The 23752-nt window shown below is 44.4% G+C and overlaps 2 protein-coding genes across 2 annotated transcripts; one reads left to right on the top strand and one right to left on the bottom strand.

Moving 5' to 3' along the window:
* Nucleotides 1-1421: 1421 nt before the first annotated feature.
* On the bottom strand, nt 1422-9920 carry LOC311357604 (endoplasmin-like). The gene is made up of 18 exons (XM_084477601.1): nt 9764-9920; nt 9242-9344; nt 8574-8715; nt 8029-8145; nt 6714-7045; nt 6479-6590; nt 6181-6300; nt 5940-6056; nt 5687-5824; nt 5486-5563; nt 5103-5168; nt 4702-4971; nt 3890-4135; nt 3462-3598; nt 3111-3189; nt 2644-2799; nt 1817-1909; nt 1422-1704 (listed from the first exon to the last, which is right to left on the bottom strand). The coding sequence occupies exons 1-18, from the start codon at nt 9810-9812 to the stop codon at nt 1678-1680; spliced, it is 2382 nt and encodes a 793-aa protein (XP_084333727.1). The 5' UTR covers nt 9813-9920; the 3' UTR covers nt 1422-1677.
* Nucleotides 9921-11099: 1179 nt separating this feature from the next.
* Nucleotides 11100-22991, top strand: nt5dc3 (5'-nucleotidase domain containing 3). The gene is made up of 14 exons (XM_084477290.1): nt 11100-11482; nt 11923-12107; nt 12961-13035; nt 13126-13181; nt 13393-13483; nt 13718-13855; nt 15499-15559; nt 15764-15866; nt 18214-18315; nt 19161-19242; nt 19594-19680; nt 20408-20548; nt 21023-21087; nt 21205-22991. The coding sequence occupies exons 1-14, from the start codon at nt 11200-11202 to the stop codon at nt 21440-21442; spliced, it is 1707 nt and encodes a 568-aa protein (XP_084333416.1). The 5' UTR covers nt 11100-11199; the 3' UTR covers nt 21443-22991.
* The last annotated feature ends 761 nt before the right edge of the window (nt 22992-23752 follow it).

The following is a 23752-nucleotide window of genomic DNA, read 5'->3' as shown; positions in this document are numbered from 1 at the left end:
TATATTTATGTTATAACGTTTATTAATATTTGCCAACAGAGATAGGCTATTAGTTCAACACATATATTTTCTGTCGACGCAAATGTGTAGCCGTGTTCGATTATTGCTATTTTTTACTTAAATATAGGCCTACTAGAACACATCTCATCCTCATAAAACATAAAAATAGCTATAAACATCTGTAATAAATAATGAAATACCTAGGCCTATAACATAACGTGCATGAATGCCCGCCTATATGAAAGAAGGGGAAAGGGAGTGAAAACAAAAAAAAACTATTTTATATAAACCTTCTCCTGATGTAGCGTTTTGAGTTGACCACTGAGGAGCAACACACTGAAACATCTGACATGCAGTTCTCCCTCCCTCTATACGAGTATATGGTCTCCTCTCCTCCTATGACGCCCCTCCCCCAGCCTACAGTGGCCCACATCTGTCAGCATGTATCTTGCAGACGCATGCTCCCTCTCAGGCGAAGTACGGCGAGATAGCCATAGCTTTTGTGCTGTGTGACCTCTAAAGACACATGTAGGCCTATTCACATGTCATTGAAGACACTAGTTGCCTTTCTGAATGGTGTTTAGGGGATTGAATGCCAATGGAAACTGTCTACTGGTGTCTTGGACAGGCTTTGGATAACGTGGGTCTAGCGAAAACATTAGATAGCAATGCAATATGGCTGTGAGTGCATTATTACATTTTAAAAGCAGAGGTTCCCATGGTCGCAATGCAGGGCACATCTGGTTTGAGGGTCTCGTGGTTTACCAGAGATCATATTCCTATATTCAAATCGGGTACGCTTTGAAAATCAAAAAATACCACAAAGAAGTAGCTATTTTGTAGATCTACTTTAAGAGTTAAAACGCTTAGCTTAATTAAGGATCTAAAAAGATTCATTAGAAGTATAAACGGGAATTGAAGAGTGCTCATTGTCTTCGTGAAATCAAGCATATTTAGAATTGTTAGGTTCAAATTGTTACCACTGCACCTGACCTCCAAAAGTACAATGGACGGCCCTAATTAACTAAGAAAAAAATGCAGAGCACATCCTCGGTTGTTGACGTTTCCCCTTCAGCTTAGAATGTTCAACACCCAGTTTACAACGCCATCTAGTGGCCTAATATTAGACTACAACGTAACGGCAAATGTGTATTGGTGTTATGGATACAATTTATACAATTAAGCTTATACTTCCTGAATCGTGCATTTGTAATCTGAACAATAAAGTGTTTCACCTCATTTTAAAGTGTTCAATAAAAAAAAGGGGGGGAGATTTAATATAAGTGCATACCATAGTTTGAATAGATATGCACTTGTATGTACATCCTTGATTGTATGTACATCCTTCCAGCAGTCTCTCTCACACACACACACACACACACACACACACAAATACAAATGACCACAAACGTCCTCATAGATCACATTGAGGTTTTTCTCCAGGAAACATTTATTTGATCAAGAGACTGGATCACATCTTTCCATAAACTGGGCAGTTAAATATTAACAAATTTACAGTCATGAGGAATGTAAAAAAAAGAAAAAACAAAACAAAACCAATGCACATTTTTTATAAAACCCCAAATGAGGGACCACCCCTAGAGTAACGTCTGGCCATGGTGATGTTGACCTAGCTCAAGGTATAGCCCACTACTACCTCCCCAATCCTTCAGTGCTTCAAAGTTCATCCTTTTCTGTTGTTGCCTGTGAAATACAAGGAGAAAGGGTTAAGGTTTCACCCAACATTTAATCAGTGTTTGGATCGATGCTCCGAGAGAAGTACAACTATATTATATTTGGTTTTCCGTCATCTCACCGAATCGTCATCGTCGTCTGCGATTTCGTCCTCCTCTTCCTCGGCCTCCTCCTCTACAGCCTCCTCTGGCTCCTCCTCTGGCTCTTCTTCAATCTACATCGCCGTCGCACAAGGGAACACCAGCGGTCACCATCACGGCCACACAGAACCAACTAAAGTGCACTACTGGAATGGATAACAACTGACCAAAAGGACTGTCAAAACACAGAACAAAAACTTGAACGTGAACTCAGTCAGATACATTCAAATCCATGCGCAGGCAGGAGTTAGGCTCATTTTGCACAAGGAGAGGCAGGCTGTGGACATTGAACCCAGAAGGGGCGAGAGACCCAACACCCTATACTAACCGCTCTTCAACTTGTGGTACATGGTACTGCAGTTGGTAGGCGTTTTTTTTATAATTGCAAAAGACATTTAAAATAATAGATCCATGAAAATATTTTAAAGTATATAGTGTATTATGGCCATCATTCCATCATTTTATGTTAATTTGAGTTAGACTGCCAGTGCCAACTCAACAGTCACTCCCTGTGTGTAAACACTCTTGGAGCTTAAGCAGCTTTGCTGACTGTTTCTTTCCACTGTTCCCCTCTTCTTGCAGTAATAGTTGTGTAGAAAGTGGGAGGTGGCACTCTTTGCTCAGCCACTGCATGTGTATTCATCATGTTTTACTGTATGCAAAAAAGGTGCTCGGTGAAAGGACTTTAATTTAGTTACACCCCTGAAGTCAAAGGTTGGACTAGACTACTCTGCGTCTGAGTGCGTGTGCCTGTGTGTGCAGGCGTGTGCGCGCTTGTGTATGTGAGCCTGTGTGTTGTGTGCCTCACCTGCTCATCGAGGTCTACGTTCATGCTGAGCCTCAGCATGCGCTCGATGCGGTCTCCGTAGGCCTTGGTGTCTGCCAGCTGGTAGCCGGAGCGCAGGGTGGCGGTCTCGAACAGCACCACAGCCAGGTCGGACGCTGTCTGGTCATCTGCGTTCTCCTGGAGAGGAGAAGGTAGTGGAAGAAAATGACGCAGATGACAAAAAAGGCGCTCAAAAAGTGACGTGGTCCACGCTGTGGAGTCATTCAGCAGACACGTTCCTCCAACGCAATTTACGAAGATCACCCTTTTGGGGATGCACAAACGTGGAGGGGGCTAGGCGTCTTACTCAGCAATGCTTACAGGGAGTCTGCAGACACCGAGGAGGTTATGATGTAAAGATTCAATACATTATTGAGACCAGCCCCCCCCCCCCCCCCCCCCCCCCCAACCAGCTACGTAGTGGCACTTGTGGACCGACGAAGACTTACGTTGACTTTCTTCAGCATCTGCTTGATCAGAGGGTGCTTGGGATTGATCTCCAGGGTTTTCTTCTGACTCGCATAGTAACTGAAGAAAGGAGCAGTTTAGTTAAGATTAAGCCTTTAAGATCTGTCCGTGTTCGTCTCTGGTTGTTTAAAAATCAATCATCTTTTTGGGTTTTTACATTGTCAAATATTACATGGAGATATTTAGCACTGCGTTTGAGCAGCCAATTTAAAAACCGTGCTTGGTGACAGGGACAGACACTTTGAGACGATCCATCTGCACAGGCTACAGTACTTTAACATTAGCTATCCGAGTTTTAAACAATGCTTATGATGATGAGATCCAACACCTACTTGGTTGAAATATCTTTTCCTGTTTGGTAAGCCTGTGCCTTCATGATCCTCTCCATGTTTCCGGACCACCCGTATTGGCTGGCAACCAACGCGCAGGGAGAGCTTGTGAGCCTCTGGGAAATGACGGCCTTCTCAATCTGTGAGAAAAAATATTGAATTGAATATTAAGAATAAAACAAATTCCAGTGAAGGCATTTTTCTATGCATTATTTTCGTACGGCTATTTTACAGTTTTATTCTTTTCGGTGACGTTACCTAAATTGACTGGAGACCAGTGTAAAAACGACTACGGTTTTGAGAGCACGCTTGGCCGATAAATCCATAAATCAAACCCTCGAGATACATGAGGGTTGACACTAGTCCCAGTGTGACCTTAGCATAGCCTTCCCTCCCCAGCCGGTGAAACGACAGCGAGAGAGGTCTCCCACCTTGTCCTTCAGGGACTTCTCCTTCAGCCAGGTGGTGAGGGGCTCAAAGTCCTTCTCCAGCTCCTCCCTCTTGCCCTTGGCCTTCTCGCTCTCGTCGAACTTGATGCCCTCCTTGGCCACGTTCTGGAAGCGCTTGCCGTCAAACTCGGGCAGCGCCTGGATGCAGTACTCGTCCACGGGCTCCGTCAGGTACACCACCTCGTAGCCCTTCTTCAGCAGCCTCTCCACGAAGGGGGAGGACTCCGACTGCAGACACAGGGCAGCAGCAGATGAGCAAAAAAGGTGGTTTTAGGTAAATGCCACACTGATATACCTTGGAAACCCAGAGCTCTCGAGAGAGCACAATTTCAATTTGCTCAGCAAGTCACTCAGAACATTAACCAATCACCGGTCATCGGTGTATCTGATATAGTCGGCCAAAAGCGTTGCTTTATTACCACAGTGTTATCCAATTGCGTGCAGTGATATTTTCAAATGCATGCTTGGTGGCGCCCCTCGAGTTGGACCATTTTCATTACTCATTGCCAGACCCTACAGCTTTCTAGATGGATTTCCAGGCTATCACTGATAGGTAAATTAGGTACTAATGGGGCTGTGATGCAGTCGCCATTGAAAAGTGGTATACTTATTTGATTATGATCTGACACAAGGCAGCAAAATGTTGGCGATTTTTAAGCGATAAGGAACGGTCACCAAGTGTCTGATAAATACTGATAATTACTATTCCGTCACTAAAGTGCATTTAGCAACATAAATACACATGCCACGTTCACATTGATTCCTGCCCCCCCCCCCCCCCCCTCCCTCTTTACCTCCTTGCGGTTGGTGCCGGCCATGAAGTAGATCTTGTCCTGTTTCTCCTTCATGCGCTCCACGTACTGCTCCAGGCTAGACACCTCGGTGTCGCTGTGGGAGGTGAAGAAGCGCAGCAGCTTGGCCAGACGGGTGCGGTTGGAGTGGTCCTCGATCACGCCCAGCTTGATGTTGGTGCCGAACTCCTTCCAGAACTTGTCGTTGTAGTGCTCCTCAGCAATCTTCTTGATCATGTCCAGGGTCTTGCGCACCAGTTTCTTGCGGATGACCTGAATGGGCACGGCGATAAGAGTTTGGTGTCGGGGGTGTCAAGGCAGCATTTTACATCAACAATGGACATGAAAAATACATTACTAAACGGTTGTGAAGTCTTCATGTGAAGATAGAAAGGCCAGCTCACCTTGAGGAGTTTGTGCTGCTGCAGGGTCTCTCGGGACACGTTGAGGGGGAGGTCATCAGAGTCCACCTGTACAGAGAAGCCATTTGTTAGTCAGGAAGTCCATCAAAGAACTACCAACGAGACACATGGATCGAGAAACTTCCTGTAATTCACAGTCCTATCGAAACCCTTCTTAGTCAAATTCCTATCAAAGTTCACCACCACCTAGCATAGGTGCCATAACATAGTGCCACAATCATCTCAAATATTGCTGTACACACTCTTACGTCAAGGTATTTCATTATATTTGTATAGCCAGTAATCACAGGGCTTTACATAAACGTTATACAGCACCCACTAAACCTAAACCCAAAACCAAAAGTACAAAAACAAAAAAAACTCACCACTCCCTTGACAAAGTTGAGGTATTTGGGCATCATGTCATTGAAGTCATCGGTGATGAAGACCCTTCTGACAAACAGCTGAGAGGAGAAAAAGAAGAGAGGGGAAAAAAAAAAAAAGGTTAAAAAAAATAATAATAACCTGCATTTTGAAAGTGTAAAAAAGCAACTGAGCCATAATTTTTCTATTGAACGTGGGCGCACCTTGATGTAGTCGTTCTTCTTTGAGCCGTACTCATCGAACATCCCGCGGGGAGCGGAGGCGGGCACAAAGAGGATGGACTTGAAGGTCACCTCGCCCTCGGCGGTGAAGTGGATGTGGGACAGTGGCTCGTCCGTGTCCTGAGGGAGAAGAGAGACCACCACGTCAAGCTGAGCCTGCAAGATGCGCTCTTGAACAAACAACGTCAACACAGGCCAGTGGGACCGACAAGAGCGTTGGAGGTCCTGTATGCACCTTGGAGAAGGTCTTGTAGAAGGCCTTGTACTCTTCCTCCTCCACCTCCTTGGCTTGCCTCTGCCAGATGGGCTTGATGTCGTTCATCAGCTCCCAGTCCCACACAGTCTTCTCCACCTGCGGGTTCACACACACACACACACACCAGATCAGAACCGCTTCAGGGTTGTCCAACTCACCATCAGCCTCCTCGTTCTCTTTCGGAACTGGAGAATAGCATGAGACGGAGGCAACCACCCACCTTCTTGGTCTTGGGCTTCTCCTTGTCCTCCTCCTCTTCCTCCACCTCCACCTCATCCTCAGTGGCGTCCTTCTCTGCTTCCTCTGCGTCTTCCTCAATGGGCTCCTCCGTGGTTTCAGTCTAGGACAAGGCGTGGTCCGTTTTAATTAACCATACGTTGATCAATGATGTTTAGTATTATCAAAAAGCTCAATTTTAGCAACAAAAAAAAAGTCAGTTGCCAAATGATAACCCAACTTTAGATTAACATCCTATATTTTGTACATGAATCGGACCCTGAAGCATGTGAGATAGTCACCTTGCTGGCCCACACGTAGATGGGGAAGTTGATGAACTGAGAGTACTTCTTCACGAGGTTCTTGATGGTCTCCAGCTCCAGGTAGTCTGAGGCCTCCTCCTTTAGGACGAGTCTAAAAGTGTACACAACAATCCCTCATCATTATATATAAAGACACAAAAAAAAACTGCATGTTTCATGGCCACTGGCTCATTTGTTTTTAACATATGGGGGTGGGGGGGGGGGGGAAACTCACGTGACAGTGGATCCCCTCCCCAGGGTGTCCCCGCGGGGGTCCTCGATGACCGAGAACTCGTTGGAGTCAGACTCCCAGATGTGCTGGGTGCCGTTGTTGTGCTTAGTCGTCACGATGACCTTGTCGGCCACCAGGAAGGCGGAGTAGAAGCCCACGCCGAACTGGCCAATCAGCTCGTTGGTGGACTGGTCCTCCACCTGCGCCTCGTTCATCTTGTTGAGGAACTCGCTGGTGCCCGACTTGGCGATGGTGCCCAGGTTCTTCACCAGGTCGTCCTTCGTCATGCCGATGCCGGTATCGGTGATGTGGAGCATGTTCCTCTCCTTGTCGGACTGGAGGGACGGAGGTTCAGTCAGTCAACAGAGAACACAGGAGCAACCGTGTTCAAAATAAGACACCTGGGGCCTGTACTACGAAGCAAGTTCAACAACCCTGGGATATCTTCTGCTTAAGCTGGCTATACTAACAACCACAATCATGCATAAGTCATGATGGTGGTCATCAACTTCACGTAAAAAGGGTCGGCGTTTGCAACATATGATAAATGGGCAAATATGGACAAGTCTTCCAGAACCCCATTTTTTACCCAAGATGAGCCAACTATAATATTAAACAAATTTTTAAGAATTTAATAATATAACCCAGGCTTAAGGCAACACAGTAGCTGCTGCCAAAAGCAGGAAGGAAAACTGGCAAAACAGTGTGACATAAGCTAAGTATAAGTTAATAGGCTTATCAGTATCACTGTCCCATTATTAAGTCCCAACTAGATCAGACTATAATTATAATTTTGTGTTGCTTGGATCGTCTGATATTTTCAGCCTATTTCTTTCAGCTGTGACCCTGGCTGTGTTAAACAGTATCGGGACAAAATATAAAACAAATATAAAAACATTTTTTAACCGGTAAGAAGGCTTACTTGGCTTAAATGTATCTCTCGTGTTGAAATATCAGTATATGTAAGGCTATAGAACAATTCCATGGCTTTTGAATTTATCAAAAGGAAAAATAGATAATCTCACTATTCATGCACCAAGGCCAACATGATTTTCTGGGATAGTGATTCCATTTTCCAAGAGAATTGATTGTCAGTAGGCGGTGCTTTTATACGTGTTGATCGGTTAACTCGAACATGACCTGCTTTGGATCAGGTTAGATGTGCGGTTACCATGGCTATGTTCTCCGGTAAATAGTGAGCCACTGTCGTGACACTGAAACCCCAGGGTTCAACCTCAAGTTACCCTGCTAACCCTATATACTGCTTCCTAGCATAAGCGTTAGATCCGGTGGCGTCGCGGATCGTGTTTCGCCGTACCTTGATCTTAATGGTGAGCTCCTCATTGGTAGCCAAGGCCTCGTCGCTGGTCAGAGACATCAGACGGATCTTATCCAGCGCGTCGGAGGCGTTGGAGATCAGCTCCCTGAGGAAGATCTACAGGAAAACAAACACGGTGGATAATGGAGGTCATTAGGTGCAGATCGTACCCTCCGTCGGCCTCCTTAATGAAAAGTACACATCCATTAGAAATAAGGCTTGTACATCGTGACGTCACATCGCAATGACCACCTCCATTTTGGATAAGGGCATTGTAATGTTAGGTATCATGTTATTAGTAATGGTCATTGTTTAGTAATTACAGGTGAAATAATTTGTCATTATGTGGAGACATTGTCACACGTGGTGGAAGAACATTTATTAGCCTAGGATACGATATATTTACATTGATTTAGAGTTTCAAATTACTTCAACTCTTGAGTTCTCTCAAAAGGGCAGAGTTTCTCCAACCAAAGCCTCCCATGATGCATTGCGATGTACAAGCCCTACAGAGTGTGTGTTGAGCATCAGAGTGGGCAGCTCACCTCCTTGTTCTTGTACAGGGAGTTGATGATGAGCTTCATCATTCGGTTGACCTCAGCCTGGAAGACGTGCTTCTCCGATTTCTCCCGGATTTCCTTGATCTGCGCTGCGTTCAAGCCGTCCAACTGGATGGCTTCTTCCTCCCTGTGGGACAGCAGCGAAAAAATATTAATTAATGATGGACTCACCTTCACAACCACTTTACATTGTCAACAAGCAGTACAACATCTGCCACTCTCCCTCTCTAGAAGATGCTTGAAACAAGCCATCGTCACACAGACAACACCTTCTACGCAAACATTACGAGCTCATCCGGCTAGGCTAAAGGAGAGAGTGTAAAAGGTTCAAACATTAACTGCACTACAGTCATGCTGAACTTGTAAAACTTAAAAGTGTGCCTTTTCAAAAGGGGAAATGAGGCACATATAGAGAGTATAATGAAATATGCCATGACATAACTTCCACTTTGATAAAGCCGTTTTTACGATGAGCACATTTAATTATAATAAAAAACGAATTTCGAGTTTCTCTGCTTAACCAGAACATGAAAACCCCACTGAAGATGAACATTGAAAAATATATATGGTCACATGACTTGCATGGCAATGCGAAATCTAATCCACATCATGGAAGCATAATACACACACCTAATGTGACACCATAAACCCACCTCTGGACGACCTCATCATCCGTTTTGGAACCATCTCTGCTTTTCCCTAGGTCCTCATCCACGGCCCCATCGATGTCCAGCTCATCCTCTGCTTTCACGGCCGCTGTAAAGAAAGACACGATGTATATCTTAACGTAGGCCTAACACCACGGTTTAAATCACATGTATCCGTGCACGAAACCGGATAGATTGACCATGGGATGGATTAACGTTGCTATTGGGAAATGAGTGAAGTGGTGATTTCCGAATGATGGGTGTGTGTCTATGAACTGAACGACTCCTCTAGGAGGATGTGAGGACCAAGATTCTGCCTGAAATGCAAGAAACGTCCAGTAAAACTCACGCTGATGCTATAAGTCACTATACATATAGTGGACTTGAACCCATCCTCCGTCTTTGAAGATTCAAAGCATGGATTAATTGAGGACCCCAAATCCCATGTCTTTGAAGGCAGGCTAACATTAGCTTCAACCCAAGCTATGAAGCAAACAATATATCAATGAATATATCTTACGAACTTACCAAATGCCAACACCGCGCATAGCAGGCCTATCACCCAAACGCGTTGCATTTTGAAAGGTTACTTGAAGGAAAGTTCAATGCGTCTACAGCTCTTGAAACAAACGCCGGGCGATCAGTGCATGCAGCACCGTCTTGACGAGGAAGAAAGACAGGCCCCTTCGCGCACCACAAGAACCCGATTTATCCAACGCAGAACCCTCGACCAATGGCTGCGCACCACGCATAAGCGTCGTCCAATGGCAGAGAGGCTCGTAGGACAGCCCTCCCAATAGAAACCTCCGACACAATTTGCTACCCGAAAATCGTGGCTAAATACCATTGGCTGAAAATGATTCCGGGATCACTATTTGGACTGCTGTCAAATTATATATTTAAAAATGGTGTGTCACAGTACATTATACATCAATATTTGTACAATATATTCTAGCCTATATTCTAGTTATCATAGCCTATGACGGCTTTTGACATCAACATTGGAGGGAGAATATTGTGGATACTGAGAAAAATTTTGTGATGCATAATTCATAATCCCATTCATATTTCAAAGCACATCCATTGTTCTTATGTCTGCGTTGTATATTTGTATTCAGTGGTGCTTCTCATAGTTTCTCGTTTCATGCTGCATGAGAAACCGAGAGCGATCCTGGTGTGACTGACAGTCCATGCATGTATGATGGGACTACAAAATCAGGTTGTTTTTCTTTGTCCACATGGTGGTAGTGAAGTGATAGAAATCATTCTGTCAGTCCGCCATGCTACTCGAAACATGGGCTTGAATTTGAGAGTGGTGCCTATTCCTATGCATAAGAGTTATGGCTCTAATAACATCAGAAAAAGTCACTGTTACTCGCTTTGAATAAGAGCGGCATAGCTGCATAACGCGCAAGTAAATGGGTTTGTGTGTGTGTGTGTGTGTGTGTGTGTGTGTGTGTGTGTGTGTGTGTGTGTGTGTGTGTGTGTGTGTGTGTGTGTGTGTGTGTGTGTGTGTGTGTGGTTGCGCGTGTATGTCCGTGTATAGGGGGGATGTTGAGGTGGGTGTGTAAGTGACGTGAGCTTGTATGATCGTAAAAATGAGGATGTCTTATGTCCTTATGTCTTTTTGTGAATATATTCGTACTTAATGTAATTAACAGACAGAGTGAGGTGACAGTACATGGAGCACTAGGTAATGGCGCAGTATGCGCTACACCGCAGTCACTTTATAACAGTATAATATTCAGCAACCCCCGCACCAGTCCCTCATTGGTCGGTCGGGCTGGTCGTTAGCCAGTAGTTTGGACCGATGTCAAATGTGGAAGTGACGTGAGAAGTGACGCGCCAGAGGCGCACGGTTTCTGTAGTCAACACCAGAAGATCTGCGAGGGGTGCATGTTATGTTCCTCATACCTCTCCCACGGTAGCCGCATGTATTATAATAACCCAAATCATAGACAACTATGGCGTCCTTGTCATGTTCGACCCTTTTAAAGACCAGAGACTATCTGCATAAGTATAATCTCTGCAGTGTTTTGTATACGCATGGGTTTGTGAATCACTCCTTCAGGGCTCGGTTATCGAAACGGAATTTCAGTACAAGGTTCCGTGAAGCCAGGCATGTGTTGGCAAAACAAACCGAACCCAAAAACTACGCTTCGGTGATGTATGCCAGCTCTTCAAGCAGTGAAGATATCACTAAAGGTCTCTGGACTGTTTATAATGACACCAAAAAGAAAACTGAAGGTATGCACACACATATAATTAAGCCGTTATATCGTCCAGCTCTAGATGCTTTCTAGAACTGTAAATGTGGCTGTCAAAATGTACTTTATTACGTCGCTTTGGGCAAATAACTGCCTTAACAAATCAGTGACGTAAGCCCTGCAGTTGGTAATACCATGTCTATACCAATAATAGTCAGTTACTATTCAGAATGATCTTATGTTTTCAATGTATCATTGATGCTTACATTTTTCTGGCTTATTAAAAGCATACACAATGTTCAATGCATTGCTGTTGTTGTCAATGTTTATATGCGTTAATACACTACTTGTTACATAACGTAATAAGTACCCCCACCCACACCACCAGTTAATTGGCAATCTACATCATTGAACAGTAGAAAAAATATATATAGCTTCCAACACTATTATACTGAACCAGCCTTTTGTTCCCTTCTCTAGACTCGATCCCGGCTATATGCAAGAACTCTGTCAACCCTGACACTATTTTTGCCAACAACGAAATGAGCCTCGGAGACATAGAGATTTATGGCTTTGACTATGACTACACGCTGGCTTTCTACTCCAGCCACCTCCACACCCTCATCTTCAATATAGCACGAGACCTCCTGATCGCAGAGCACAACGTTGGTGGCTGTCTTTCTATCCTACGCTAACATACTGTTGCATATCTGAACTATTTCAAGTTTATTGTATTACCCTCCTGGTGAACGCATAGCCTATTCACCACTTTAGGCTTCTGGTATTGATTTTTATTATTTTTAGGTCAAATTTTCACTCTACGGTCGGAGCAGTGGGCCTACTTTGCGCGGAAAAAAAAAGTGATGTCTAATTATACAGACAATGTTGTTGCAATTCAAGGTTTTTGCCCTTGAGGTCAAAAGTTTCCTTTCACTAGAAACTCTTGTCCTTTAATCCGGTCAAGTTAAGCTTTATTTAGATAGCTGCCCGATGTTTCGGGCAGTGAAACACTATATCCGTAAAGTAACAATGCAATGAAAATATTAGCATTAGCATATCAACAGTTTGTATAATTATGCAAAAAATGTGTGCAGAATCTACGTATCTCACTACATCCCACACACAGACAAGCACACACACACACACACACACACACACACACACACACACACACACACACACACACACACACACACACATACACACACACAAGCAAACAGACACACATAGAAGTTTGTGTTTGCAAAGTAGGACTGTTGTGAAATGTAAGGTTATTAACCTGCTTTTAAATGTTTTCTTTATACAATTCTCCTATGCGTAGCGGAGACGCATAGGAGACGCAAGTGGAGATTATCTGCACTACAGTTTATGGATGTGGTTGGGCCAATATTAGAAGAACCGGCAGCATGTTTTCAAATATTCCCTTTAATAATCTAGATGAGTGTTAAGAACTCTTAACATCATAACCCAGATAAAGGTCATCCTGGCATTGAGTGTTTGATTTGTATTCCCCTTAAGTACCCAGAGGGCCTGCGAGAGTATGATTACGTCCCTGATTTTGCTGTCAGGGGATTACACTACGATGTTCAAAAGGTAAGCATCACTTCTTAACCGTACCCTCATAGTGGATGCCGAGAGTCCCTGGATCATTTAATCATTCAGGCTTTGTTAATTCATGTGTAGGCCCTGTTGATGAAGATCGATGCGTTTCACTACATTCAGTTGGGAACTGTGTACAGGTACCTACCACACACAACACATATGTAGAATTGTAGTGGATAGTTTGCGGCATGTAAGTGTTGCAATTTTAAGTTATTAATATAAATGATGGGGGCTTTGTTTGATGATAAAAAAAACACTTTGATGTTTTTCTCTTGGAGATGCGGGTTGCATGAAAATTGCAATAAATTATCTTTATGGATTTAAAGACCTGGATGTTTCCGTGTTCAGGGGTCTTCACCCCGTACCGGATGAGGAGGTCATCGCCATGTATGACGGCATCCATGTTCCTCTGGAGAACATGAGTGATTTCTACGGCAAGGTGAATATCCACTTGCCCACCTGCTGTGACCCACTGCAGGCCCTATGTTTTTACCTAGGTCATTTTATCCAAATGTGACCTACGCAGAGTATCATTTGTGTTCCATGTTATTAAAAAGACAAAATGGGTCAGAATCCAGAAGTTCCCAGCAGGGAGTCAAGCAACCCTTACCACCAGACAACGCTGCCCTAATCAGATGAACGGGCGCTCCCTCCTGTCCCCTCTCCCCCACAGAGCTCCCACGGCCACACCCTGAAGCAGTTCATGGACATCTTCTCCCTGCCGGAGATGATGCTGCTGTCCTGCGTCAACGACTTCTTCATGAGACACAACATCGACTACGAGCCGGTCCACCTGTACAAAGATGTCAAGGTAAACGCCCCTCGGGTCGGATCCTCTGCCGTGGTTGTTGTTCAGGGAACGTCTCTCGTGGATCAAGTCACTGGCTGAGAATGCGGATGTTCACGGGAATTGTAAATCTGATCACTAGAAACACATTGAGTGGTGGGTGTGAGGTGTGACTGCAGTGTCAGTACATAAGGGACTTGCATCTGGCCCTGACCGTATTCTGTGACGCATGGGACCCTTGCGAACAATCACCTTACAAGCCTAATTAGTCGCCATGGAAACTATTCATATTCGCTGAACCTATGGAACATATGTTGTGTAGGATGTCCTTCCTCCATTTTGACACAAGAGTGTGAATTGAGCAGAACTCGGCAGGTCTCGAGTAAATTACAGTGCAACGTTGAGCTTTCATTATGGCAAGTATAGGCTAGTGTTGTCAGGGTTCACGGCAGTTTGAGTGGAAGACCTGGAGAGTGGAGAGTAGATGCCAGCTTGTTGGCTGTAGTCTTTCCCTGACACTGAGATTCTGGGCACGATACCAGGCAGATACCATCATGTTTACCCATGTGTGTGGTCAAATTGGTTCCTGGCATTGTGGCTGTTATCCCTGACAATTAGATAAGGTTACCATTGTATCTAAAGTTGTTATCACGCTAGTTACAACGCAAGATTTAGGAGAGTGGTTAAGCAGTATTCTGAAAACAATCCAACAAGGTTTTTCTGGAGGAAAGATATAACCTCCTTACTGCTTCTGCCATGCATCCCAGGGTTGCTGGTGGGTTCAAAAGAAAGTACAGCTTGCTTCCCTTCTTGTGTGTCAGGGTGTCGTGCTGTTTGTGACTATAAACGTTAGCATGTACATGCCCTATGCGTCTGTCTTTCTGTGACTCTGTGGCTATTCTGAGGCCGTCACCATGAAAAATGGGCCTAATAATAGCTGTGATAGTGTCGTGGAAAGAAACGGTGGCTAATTTTAGCCTCTCCCACCCTCTGCATCTGTTGTTTCTGGTGGCTGACTGACTTCAGAGGGAGTCGGTGCTGCATGCTCCCTTCTCATAGGCCGCCGCCACAAGGGTCCTGTCAATAAGCGGTGACGCCATGTTGTGACTGACAGCTCATCTGTCAGCGAACCCTCCCCCCAGTCTGCCTGTGTTTCCACTGCCTGCGCGTGTCGCTCAGATCTCACTGAATCTAGGCTTTTCTTCCCTCACCCGCTGCACTCCTAACTTTTGTTTCTCAAACCTTTACTTTTTGATTTCACCACTCCAGAGAACGCATAACACAGTGTTGTCTTACAATTTCCCAGAGGCCTTTATTGAAGTGTTTAGCAACCCGATGCAATCCCCAATCATTTTAGTGACCGGCTGTCACGCACACAATTTCCACTCCAATCACTTGTCCTTTGTTTTTTTTACCCAGCGTAAAGGAGCCAAACCTCAGCAATTTCTGTTTTTCACTCGTACCATTTGTATTCAGCGTTCTCCACCGGTTATCCAAACAGTTTTCCCCGACTGTGCTTGTAAGAACAGCCACTTTATATGGAACAAGTGTTTGGCGACACGGTCTGAATGCTAACGCTGTTGTTGTGTCGATAAGTGCCCAGATTCCCCCTGCTGAACTGTTAGCACTACATCTCCCCCGACCCCCCCGCCCCTATCTTTTCACAGGCCGCCATCAGAGATGTTCATGTCAAGGGCATTATGTACCGGGCTGTGGAAGCAGATATAGGTAAAGATGAATGATAATAATAATTGACGATAATAATCACTCCCAAATGTGTGCATGTGTTATTTATTTCACATGGTAAGAGCTAAAACAAAATGTCATCGCAGGCATGTTCACCGTAGTCGTTATCAGAAGCCCTGTGGACGCTGTGGACATTCCTTTGAATACAAAGAAGGTGCTAAGGTGCTCTTTGCCGTCTTTGCTCAGACCGATACATCTGCTATGGAGAGCAGAGCCACGCTGTGCTGAAGAAGCTGAAAGAGGACGGGAAGAAGATGTTTCTCATCACCAACAGCCCCTTGGACTTTGTGTGAGTTGGCCCCCGATACCTGCAGCAAGGAGGTCCCCCCCCCCCCCCAGCATGCACCTTGCTGCTGTGTCCCCCATAACATTGACATCCATTTACATTTAGTCATTAAGGGACTTTCAGGTGGGGCTGAGCACAAACAGAGCATACAAACACAACTCGAGCCACACGCGCTGCAATACCAAGTAGCAACTGGGTAGAGCCCGGCGTTGCTATAGCAACCAGAAAGACCAGGTTAGCACAATTACTGTTTACTATTTAGTAGAGCTCGACAATTAATCTAAATGTTATCGTAATTTGGAATATTGGCAAGGGCAATATCCGGATCACAGCTGCTGCATTTTTTGATGTGGGTAAAATGTTAATCTATAACACCGTTATTAATTAAGCACTGTAATGCTGCACAGATGCCCTGGCCTATAGGGGGATTATTTGTTTATCAACACGGCGGATGCGCGCTCAGCATGACTGCAGAAAGGTTGCCATGGTTATCTCTGTGTGGTTAACTTGCAGTTGCGGTGTTAACTAGCGATGTTGTCAGCTTACTACTAACAGTTTATCAGCGAGTGATAAAATTGGTTATGCGGATAAATTAACATTAGTGAATGGGATACGTCTTAATGACACGTTAGGGGCAGGTGAGTGGATAAATGATGAGGAAAAAGTGGCCCCGACTTCAGTGGCCGGACATCCATTCATACCTGATCGAGTCACCAAGTCTCTATTCCCGAGAGAGCCTGAAGTCCTACACGACACTGGATGCCTACAGCTGTGTCACAGACAATCATGTTCAGGACATACTTTTACATGATTACAAAATTGAAAACTTTGTGACTCTGAAGACCAAGTTGCTGCCTAGTCAAAGACAAGGGAAGAGGACGGAGATGTATAACGTCTGGGTCATTGTGCAGATTGTTGCATTTTTAATCATCTGCTCGTTCCAATCGCTTCTTCTGATAGCTTGTAACCAAAGACGTCTCCTGTTTGCCTTAAATGGGGTGCGAGTTGATGGTATCTGATAGAACTTCCACATTTTGTTAATCTTATTAAAACGGTTTGTGCAACCAACAGCATAACAAGACATGATCGTGCGCTCGTCTCTTTCTGCAAACGACATGCGCAGTAGAGCTGGGAGTGACGTAGACTGATAATCCCTCTATACATTTTTTTCTACAGATATAGGAAAACAACAAATGGATTTTAATGTTTTTCAGTGAAAAAAAATACAAATAAATGTAATTATTTATTAATTATTTATTAATTATAATTCCCACTAATAGTGGATCATATTGCATTCACAATATCTGTCAAACTAATTGCAATGTGATTTTCTTTCCCATATCGTTCAGCCGTACTTTTTAATCTATGTTGTTGATCATTTTTAAATACACGGTGAGCAGGTCGGGCATCTTGCTCAAGGATGCCTGTCGGCATTGGCGTTCAAACCAAGAACTTTTTAATCGGGAGTCATAACAACCCAACCACTAGACCATCCTGCCATCACTTTTGAGCCAAATGATTCGAAATCATAAGGATTAAAAAAGTATGAAAATCCATCCAACTGCAGCTCAAGTACCTAAACCACTGCTCTCACGCATTCCCACTCCCTCCTCCCCAAGGCTCATTCAGCAACCTGACGGCTGTTTGCTTTGACAGTTTGTAGACGTTGCTACTTTTCCCGACCGCGCCACACTGAGCAGATAGTTCTCCATCTCAGAATAAGCTTGTGTTAATCCGACTGTCTAATTTGAGGCCAGACACAATCTTATGATCCTGCGTGGCCGGATATTTTATACTGAATTAATTAGGTATATGTAGAAAGCTACCCTTGCATTAATCATGGCTTATAAATTGAAATATTGAGATATATTGTAAAAGAAAATGCAACAAAAACATGAAGTGCTGGAATTAAAAATGATAATCTTTATTCATACAAGTATTCCTCTCAATGCAGTGGATATGAATGTACGTGAGATGTGTGAGGAAATGATCATCTTTAAAACTTCACGATCATTATTACTAAGTTGAGTTGTTGGTTGGCATACTTTGAAGAGCCTAGCTTGAAGCCAAAAAGTATAGGAAAGATTGAAAATAATGGGGGAAAATCTGTATCCAATTAACGCCTGGTGCTCTCCTAGGTACTGGTTTATTTAAGTGTCGGCTACTATGAGATATTTTATAGCATGCGAATCTTAGCAGAACAACTAGGCTAATATCCAGAACTTAAATAAATCGCCCCATGGAGGTTTGTTGGTGTTTGTTTGACTCTGTGCTGATCACTAGTCGGACAATCACCCCCCATGACAAGACTACAGATGTGATTAATCGCACATTTCCAACTGTTTTACAGCGACAGGGGGATGAACTTCATCGTGGGGAAGGATTGGAGAGACCTGTTTGATGTGGTCATCGTGCAGGCCGACAAACCTGGATTTTTTAACGACAGAAGAAAGTAAGTTTGTGTGTGTTGTGTGTTTGCGTGGGCATGTGTGTGTGGCCGTTCTTGGTTGTGCATGTGTATATCTGTACATGCTGTACACCATCCTCCCTTAGATGCTAAAAGGCACACAGCCACGTCTCATTAGGACAGGTATGCTGTTAACTTCTGTGTATTGTGTAATATTTGGGCGTGTGCCTGAATATTACCCAATTATTATTCACTGATTATTATCCACTTATAATGCTTATACTGTTATCTTTGGCATCACATCATCATGGGAAAGATGCACGGACCAAACCGTCAGTATGCTTACTTTTCCCACATTTTACTACTAAGCTAATGGTACACAGAACCTCTCTAACCTCCCAGTAAGTGAGTGTACTGCAGCCATCCGCCTTTGTGTTTCACTTCAGAGGCATCGATGGGGTGCGCTGAGCGAGAACGCTGCTTTGAAGGAGCCACACATAGAAAATCTTTTCTTTCACTCTTGTTTTTTTTCTTTTCCTATTCTTTTCAATTTTGTGCTTGACACTTTAAAAAAACGGAAATATTTCTTTTGCCTTTTCTGGTGACCCGATTAAAAAAAACGAATCCTAGGCTTGTGTTTCTCAGAGGAGTCATTACAGTACATGGACGCTTTTGTGCAGAACGGCGACATCTTTCGAATAACTTTTGAGTTGTTACTTACGTATGTGCGCACACGCGTGCGTGCAGGTGTGTGCGTGCGTGCGGGCGGGCGTGCGTGTGTGCGCGCATGGCCATGGGCATGCATGTGTGTGCGTGTCTGTGTGTACACTTTCTTTGATGTCGTTGGTGTTTAAGTGTGGCGTGTGCGCGTGTGCCCTTCACACCTCCAGGCCGTTCAGGCGGGTGACAGAGAAGGGTGTGCTGCTCTGGGACAGGATCCACCGGCTGGAGAAGGGACAGATCTACAAACAGGTGTCGTGTTTTCAGCCCTCCTCCCACTGCCCCGTTTACCCAGAATGCCGTAGTGCAGCATTCCTGTCATGAAGTCTTGAAAACCGAAATGCGTATTATGTAAATATGAACAAAAGGATGCACAAAAGTCCAATGTCACCTGCCTAACCAAAACTTTTTGCATGAATATTTACATTGTTTAGTACATTTAGGCCGCATAACACAGAGACACATTTGCATTTCATGGTTTGCGTGAGGGTATTACCCTTAAATATAGCATTGGGGGGTGCACTGGTGAAAACATTGTGTGGGATCCTTCTTACTGCTTGTGCTGCCATGTCCTGATGGAGTGTGTCTGCATACGTCCTCCAGGGGAACCTGTACGAGTTCCTGAGGCTCACAGGGTGGAGGGGGTCCAAGGTGCTCTACTTTGGGGATCACATCTACAGCGACCTGGCTGTGAGTCTGGCAGCGAGCGCACAACGGCACACAACGACACACAACGGCACACAACGAGCGCGCAACAAAAAAACACAACAAAACATAGCAACACACAACAATACAGATCACAACGCAACAACAACACAACGAGCACACAAAAAAAAACACATAAGAACACAACAACACACAACAACACAACCACAAACAACAACAACACAACCACAAACAACAACAACACACAACAACACAACAATACACAACCACACACAACAACATCACACACGACAACACAACAGCACACAACAACAACACACAAACACACAGCAGCACACGGCAACACACAAGAAGAATGCCAATACCTGTATTGATGCTACACTCATATAACACTAATGGGACCTTATGGGCAAAATGTCAATAAGTTAGTCATGTAATACAATACAAGTGGGACCTTATGGCACTGCCTTGATAAAGAGTACAAGTCCCAGGTAAACAACACGACCCGCTATATGATATAGTGTCCGTGACGCAAGCTCATGTAACCTGGCTGCGGTTCTGATCGCGTTGAGCTGATGTGTTTCCGTGGCTGCTCCCGCTGTGCGCTGACGTGTGTGTGCTTACGTGTGTGTGTTGACTTGTGTGTTTGTTTGTGTGTGTGTGTGTGTGTGTGTGTGTGTGTGTGTGTGTGTGTGTGTGCTTACGTGTGTTGCCTTGTGTATGTGTGTGTGTGTGTGTGTGTGTCCTGCAGGACCTGACGCTGAGGCACGGCTGGCGGACGGGCGCCATCATACCGGAGCTGCGCAAGGAGATCAAGATCATGAACACGGAGCAGTACGTGCACATGATGAGCTGGGTGCAGGCGCTCACCGGCCTCATCGAGAGCGTGCAGGTATGAGGTCTCTCTGGGTCTCTCTCTCTCTCTCTCTTCGTTGTTTGCACTCTCTTGTTCTTTCTCTCTCTCTCTCGCACGCACTCTCTCTCCCCTGTTCTCCTTCTCTCTCTCTTGTGCCCTCTCGTGTTCTCCTTGTTCTCCCTCTTGTTATGTCTCTCTCTATATATCTATACATGTCCTGTTCTCCCTCTCTCTTCTCTCTCTCTCTCTTTCTCTCTCGTTCTCTCTCTCTCTATAAATATATCCTGTTCTCCCTTTCTCTCGCTCTCTGTCACTCTGTCTTTGTTGTTCGCCCTCTCTTGTTTTTTCTGCCTCTCCTTTCCTCCCTCTCGATTTTTTTTCTCTCCCTTTCTCTCTCTCTCTCTCTCTCTCTCTCTCTCTCTCTCTCTCTCTCTGTATCTCGGGTTGCTCTGTGTTGTTCTGTGTGCGGGTCTTGAAGGCGTGTTCTTCCTCTGTCGTGTTGGGCTGCAGGTGCACCGTGACCCAGCGTCCCAGGCCGTGGTGCAGGAGTGGGTCCAGGAGAGGGACAACATGAGGTGAGTGTCCCCCCCCCCCCCCCCACCCCTCCAGGGGAGAGGGTCCACAGGGTCTCTGCAGAAACCGCGTGTCAGCCCGTTGATTCCGGGCGCCTTTTCCCTTTCGTCTCTCCGCAGATCCCAGACCAAGGAGATCTTCAACTCCCAGTTCGGCAGCCTCTTCCGCACGTACCACAACCCCACCTACTTCTCCCGCCGCCTGTCCCGTTTCGCCGACATCTACATGCCCTCCATCAGCTGCCTGCTGAACTACGACTTCCAGCACACCTTCTTCCCCCGGCGCACGCCCCTGCAGCACGAGGCCCCGTTCTTGCCCAACAGCCGGCCCGCCGACGGCCGGCTGGACCAGGACTGAAACCCCCCCCCCCGTCCCACCCCCGTCCCTGTCGTCGTTTGTTCCCCCTGATCCGGTTCCTCTCTCTTGAAGACCGTTTACCGCCCTCTCACCAGGTGCTGGTTCCAGCTGTGGTTCCCACGCAGTTACTGACCTGTGCTGTGTTTAGTAGTGCACAAACTAGTGGCTTGAATGTAGATGAGCCTCATCTGCTCTTTGGCGACATGTAGATTGGCAAAGTCTTGCTTTTAAAAATGTAGATTCTGAAACAAAGAGTGTTTTAGTGTTAGGAGAATGCTGCTGATACTGTTTGCTAAGCCAAAACGATTTTAATCAAAATCGTATTTTTGTCTCCGGGCACCTTTACATACATTTCATAATAATCATTGTAATTCACAGTGTATTCAATTATCTGTTTGTGTTGGTCTGTGAAATAAAAGGGACATATATACTACATGAATATAGTATATATACAAAATTAAACTATTTTAGCAGCCTTTTTGGCTTAGACTTAATGGTAAAGATTATTCAGAGATGGCATCATACTATTTCATAGCATTAGGCTCTTCTCTCCGGTTGGACCTGAAATAGTGTCTGTCTTTTTATTCCAAATTGAAAGTCTATACTCCTACAGTAACAAGCACTATGCAATGCAGCCTGTCAGTATGCAAACTCAAATGCATTGCTGTCTCCCCACCAATAATCAGGGCTGATAGGCGGACATGTTGTTCCATAGTAGATAGTTCCCCATTTGTTAACGACAGTCTGCCTATTCCGTGCTTCCTAACAAGATCCCTCTTTTTTTACTTTTTTTCTGTCTCTTCACCTCATCAATTATGCATCCTGGAAGCGGGGAGAGATGTGATGCATACTGATGACTCAACAAGTTCTACAGAGGGGATTTATGTTGCGGTGAACTTGGAGGACATCTTGTAATGCTTTTTTTTTGGCCATTGGTAAAGAGCACGTTTACACAGCTTAACGTTATGATGAACTGCCTTTATCGGATGTAAGATGCGGTGGAATTGTATACATTCTGTTTTCATATATCGAGACACAAATCAGATCATGCAGTATCTGTGAGCCATGGCCTGCAGTTAGTTAAGGCGTGCACATGCTCCACACACTAAATCTCTTGTGACCTGTAGAGCATCGTATCGTTTATATTTGGAGAGAATATTGCGGAGAGAAAATGTGTGTGGTTTGTAGTGTAGCTTTTGTGCGTATGGAGGATTAAATACCCTTTCACTGATCGTAGGATATAGTGGTTTTGGTTGTTTTCTTGTTGTTTTCTTATTGGGAAGCAGGGAAAGCTTGAATATATATGATTCACATAATCGTTTTATTGGGCATTTTGTTTATTTGTATTCGGTTCAACATGATGCTGCAGATTTATGTATAGGCCATATTGTTACATAATTTACGTCTGTAATTTTGGGCAGATTTGTGGTTTGTCTGCAGTATTTTTGTATTTATGGTTCAATAATGTCCTAATTATAATGTCAACAACATAGCAATATAAACAATGATAATAAACAATGTTTATAAAGCAAAAAATCTTAAGTTCTGTTCAGTAATGTTTGTAACATATTGCATTAAGGCTTCGACTAGCATCATGGGAACCAACCAAAGAAAAATAAAAAAGCAATGTTATCACTTTTTTAATAATGAAAGAAGCGAGGCAGATTCTGCTGACCTGGACCGATGTGAGCAATGGTAATCTTAGAGCCAGTTCTCGGGAAAATGTTCTCACCATCTTGCACATTAGAACACAGTGTGAAAGGCTTGAAGACATACGGGAATGATCTGGTGTGGGCACTACAAGATTGATGCAGTTCAAAGGGATCAGTGTACTCCGGGGGTGGCACTGCAGTCTCTGCTAGTGATGAAATAGATTAAATCATTTCCTTTAAAAGGAAACGATAAGCATGCAACTCAATCATAAACATAGTATCGGGGTCCCTTTCAGATGCTATGCAGTCACCACTTGTATAGTGAGCTTACTCAAATGACCCAATGTTTTAAAAGTAAATTATTGACTCATGAATCCAACTCTTAGAATAATGTATTTAGAATGGTATTGTAACAGCATTGTATTGTTCATTCCAATGCCTTGAAATGAAGTGGGCCTCCCATTTTTCCCCATCTTGGCATTTTAGGTACCTTTTGTTTGTGTGTTTGATCACGAATCATGTGCAAGAAAACCATGTTAGTCATTCAAGTCAAGTCTATTGAAATTGTATAGCCCTTAATCACAGTCTCGAATGGTTTTTAATGTCTATACATTTATGACACCCCGTCACCCTATAGTCCTCCAAGGGCAAGACAAAA

The sequence above is a fragment of the Micromesistius poutassou genome, assembly GCF_964030765.1.
Source record: "Micromesistius poutassou genome assembly, chromosome: 13".
NCBI classification, from domain to species: Eukaryota; Metazoa; Chordata; class Actinopteri; order Gadiformes; family Gadidae; genus Micromesistius; species Micromesistius poutassou.
Note: the sequence above shows the minus strand (reverse complement) of the source record. Positions and strands in the feature narration are given on the sequence as shown.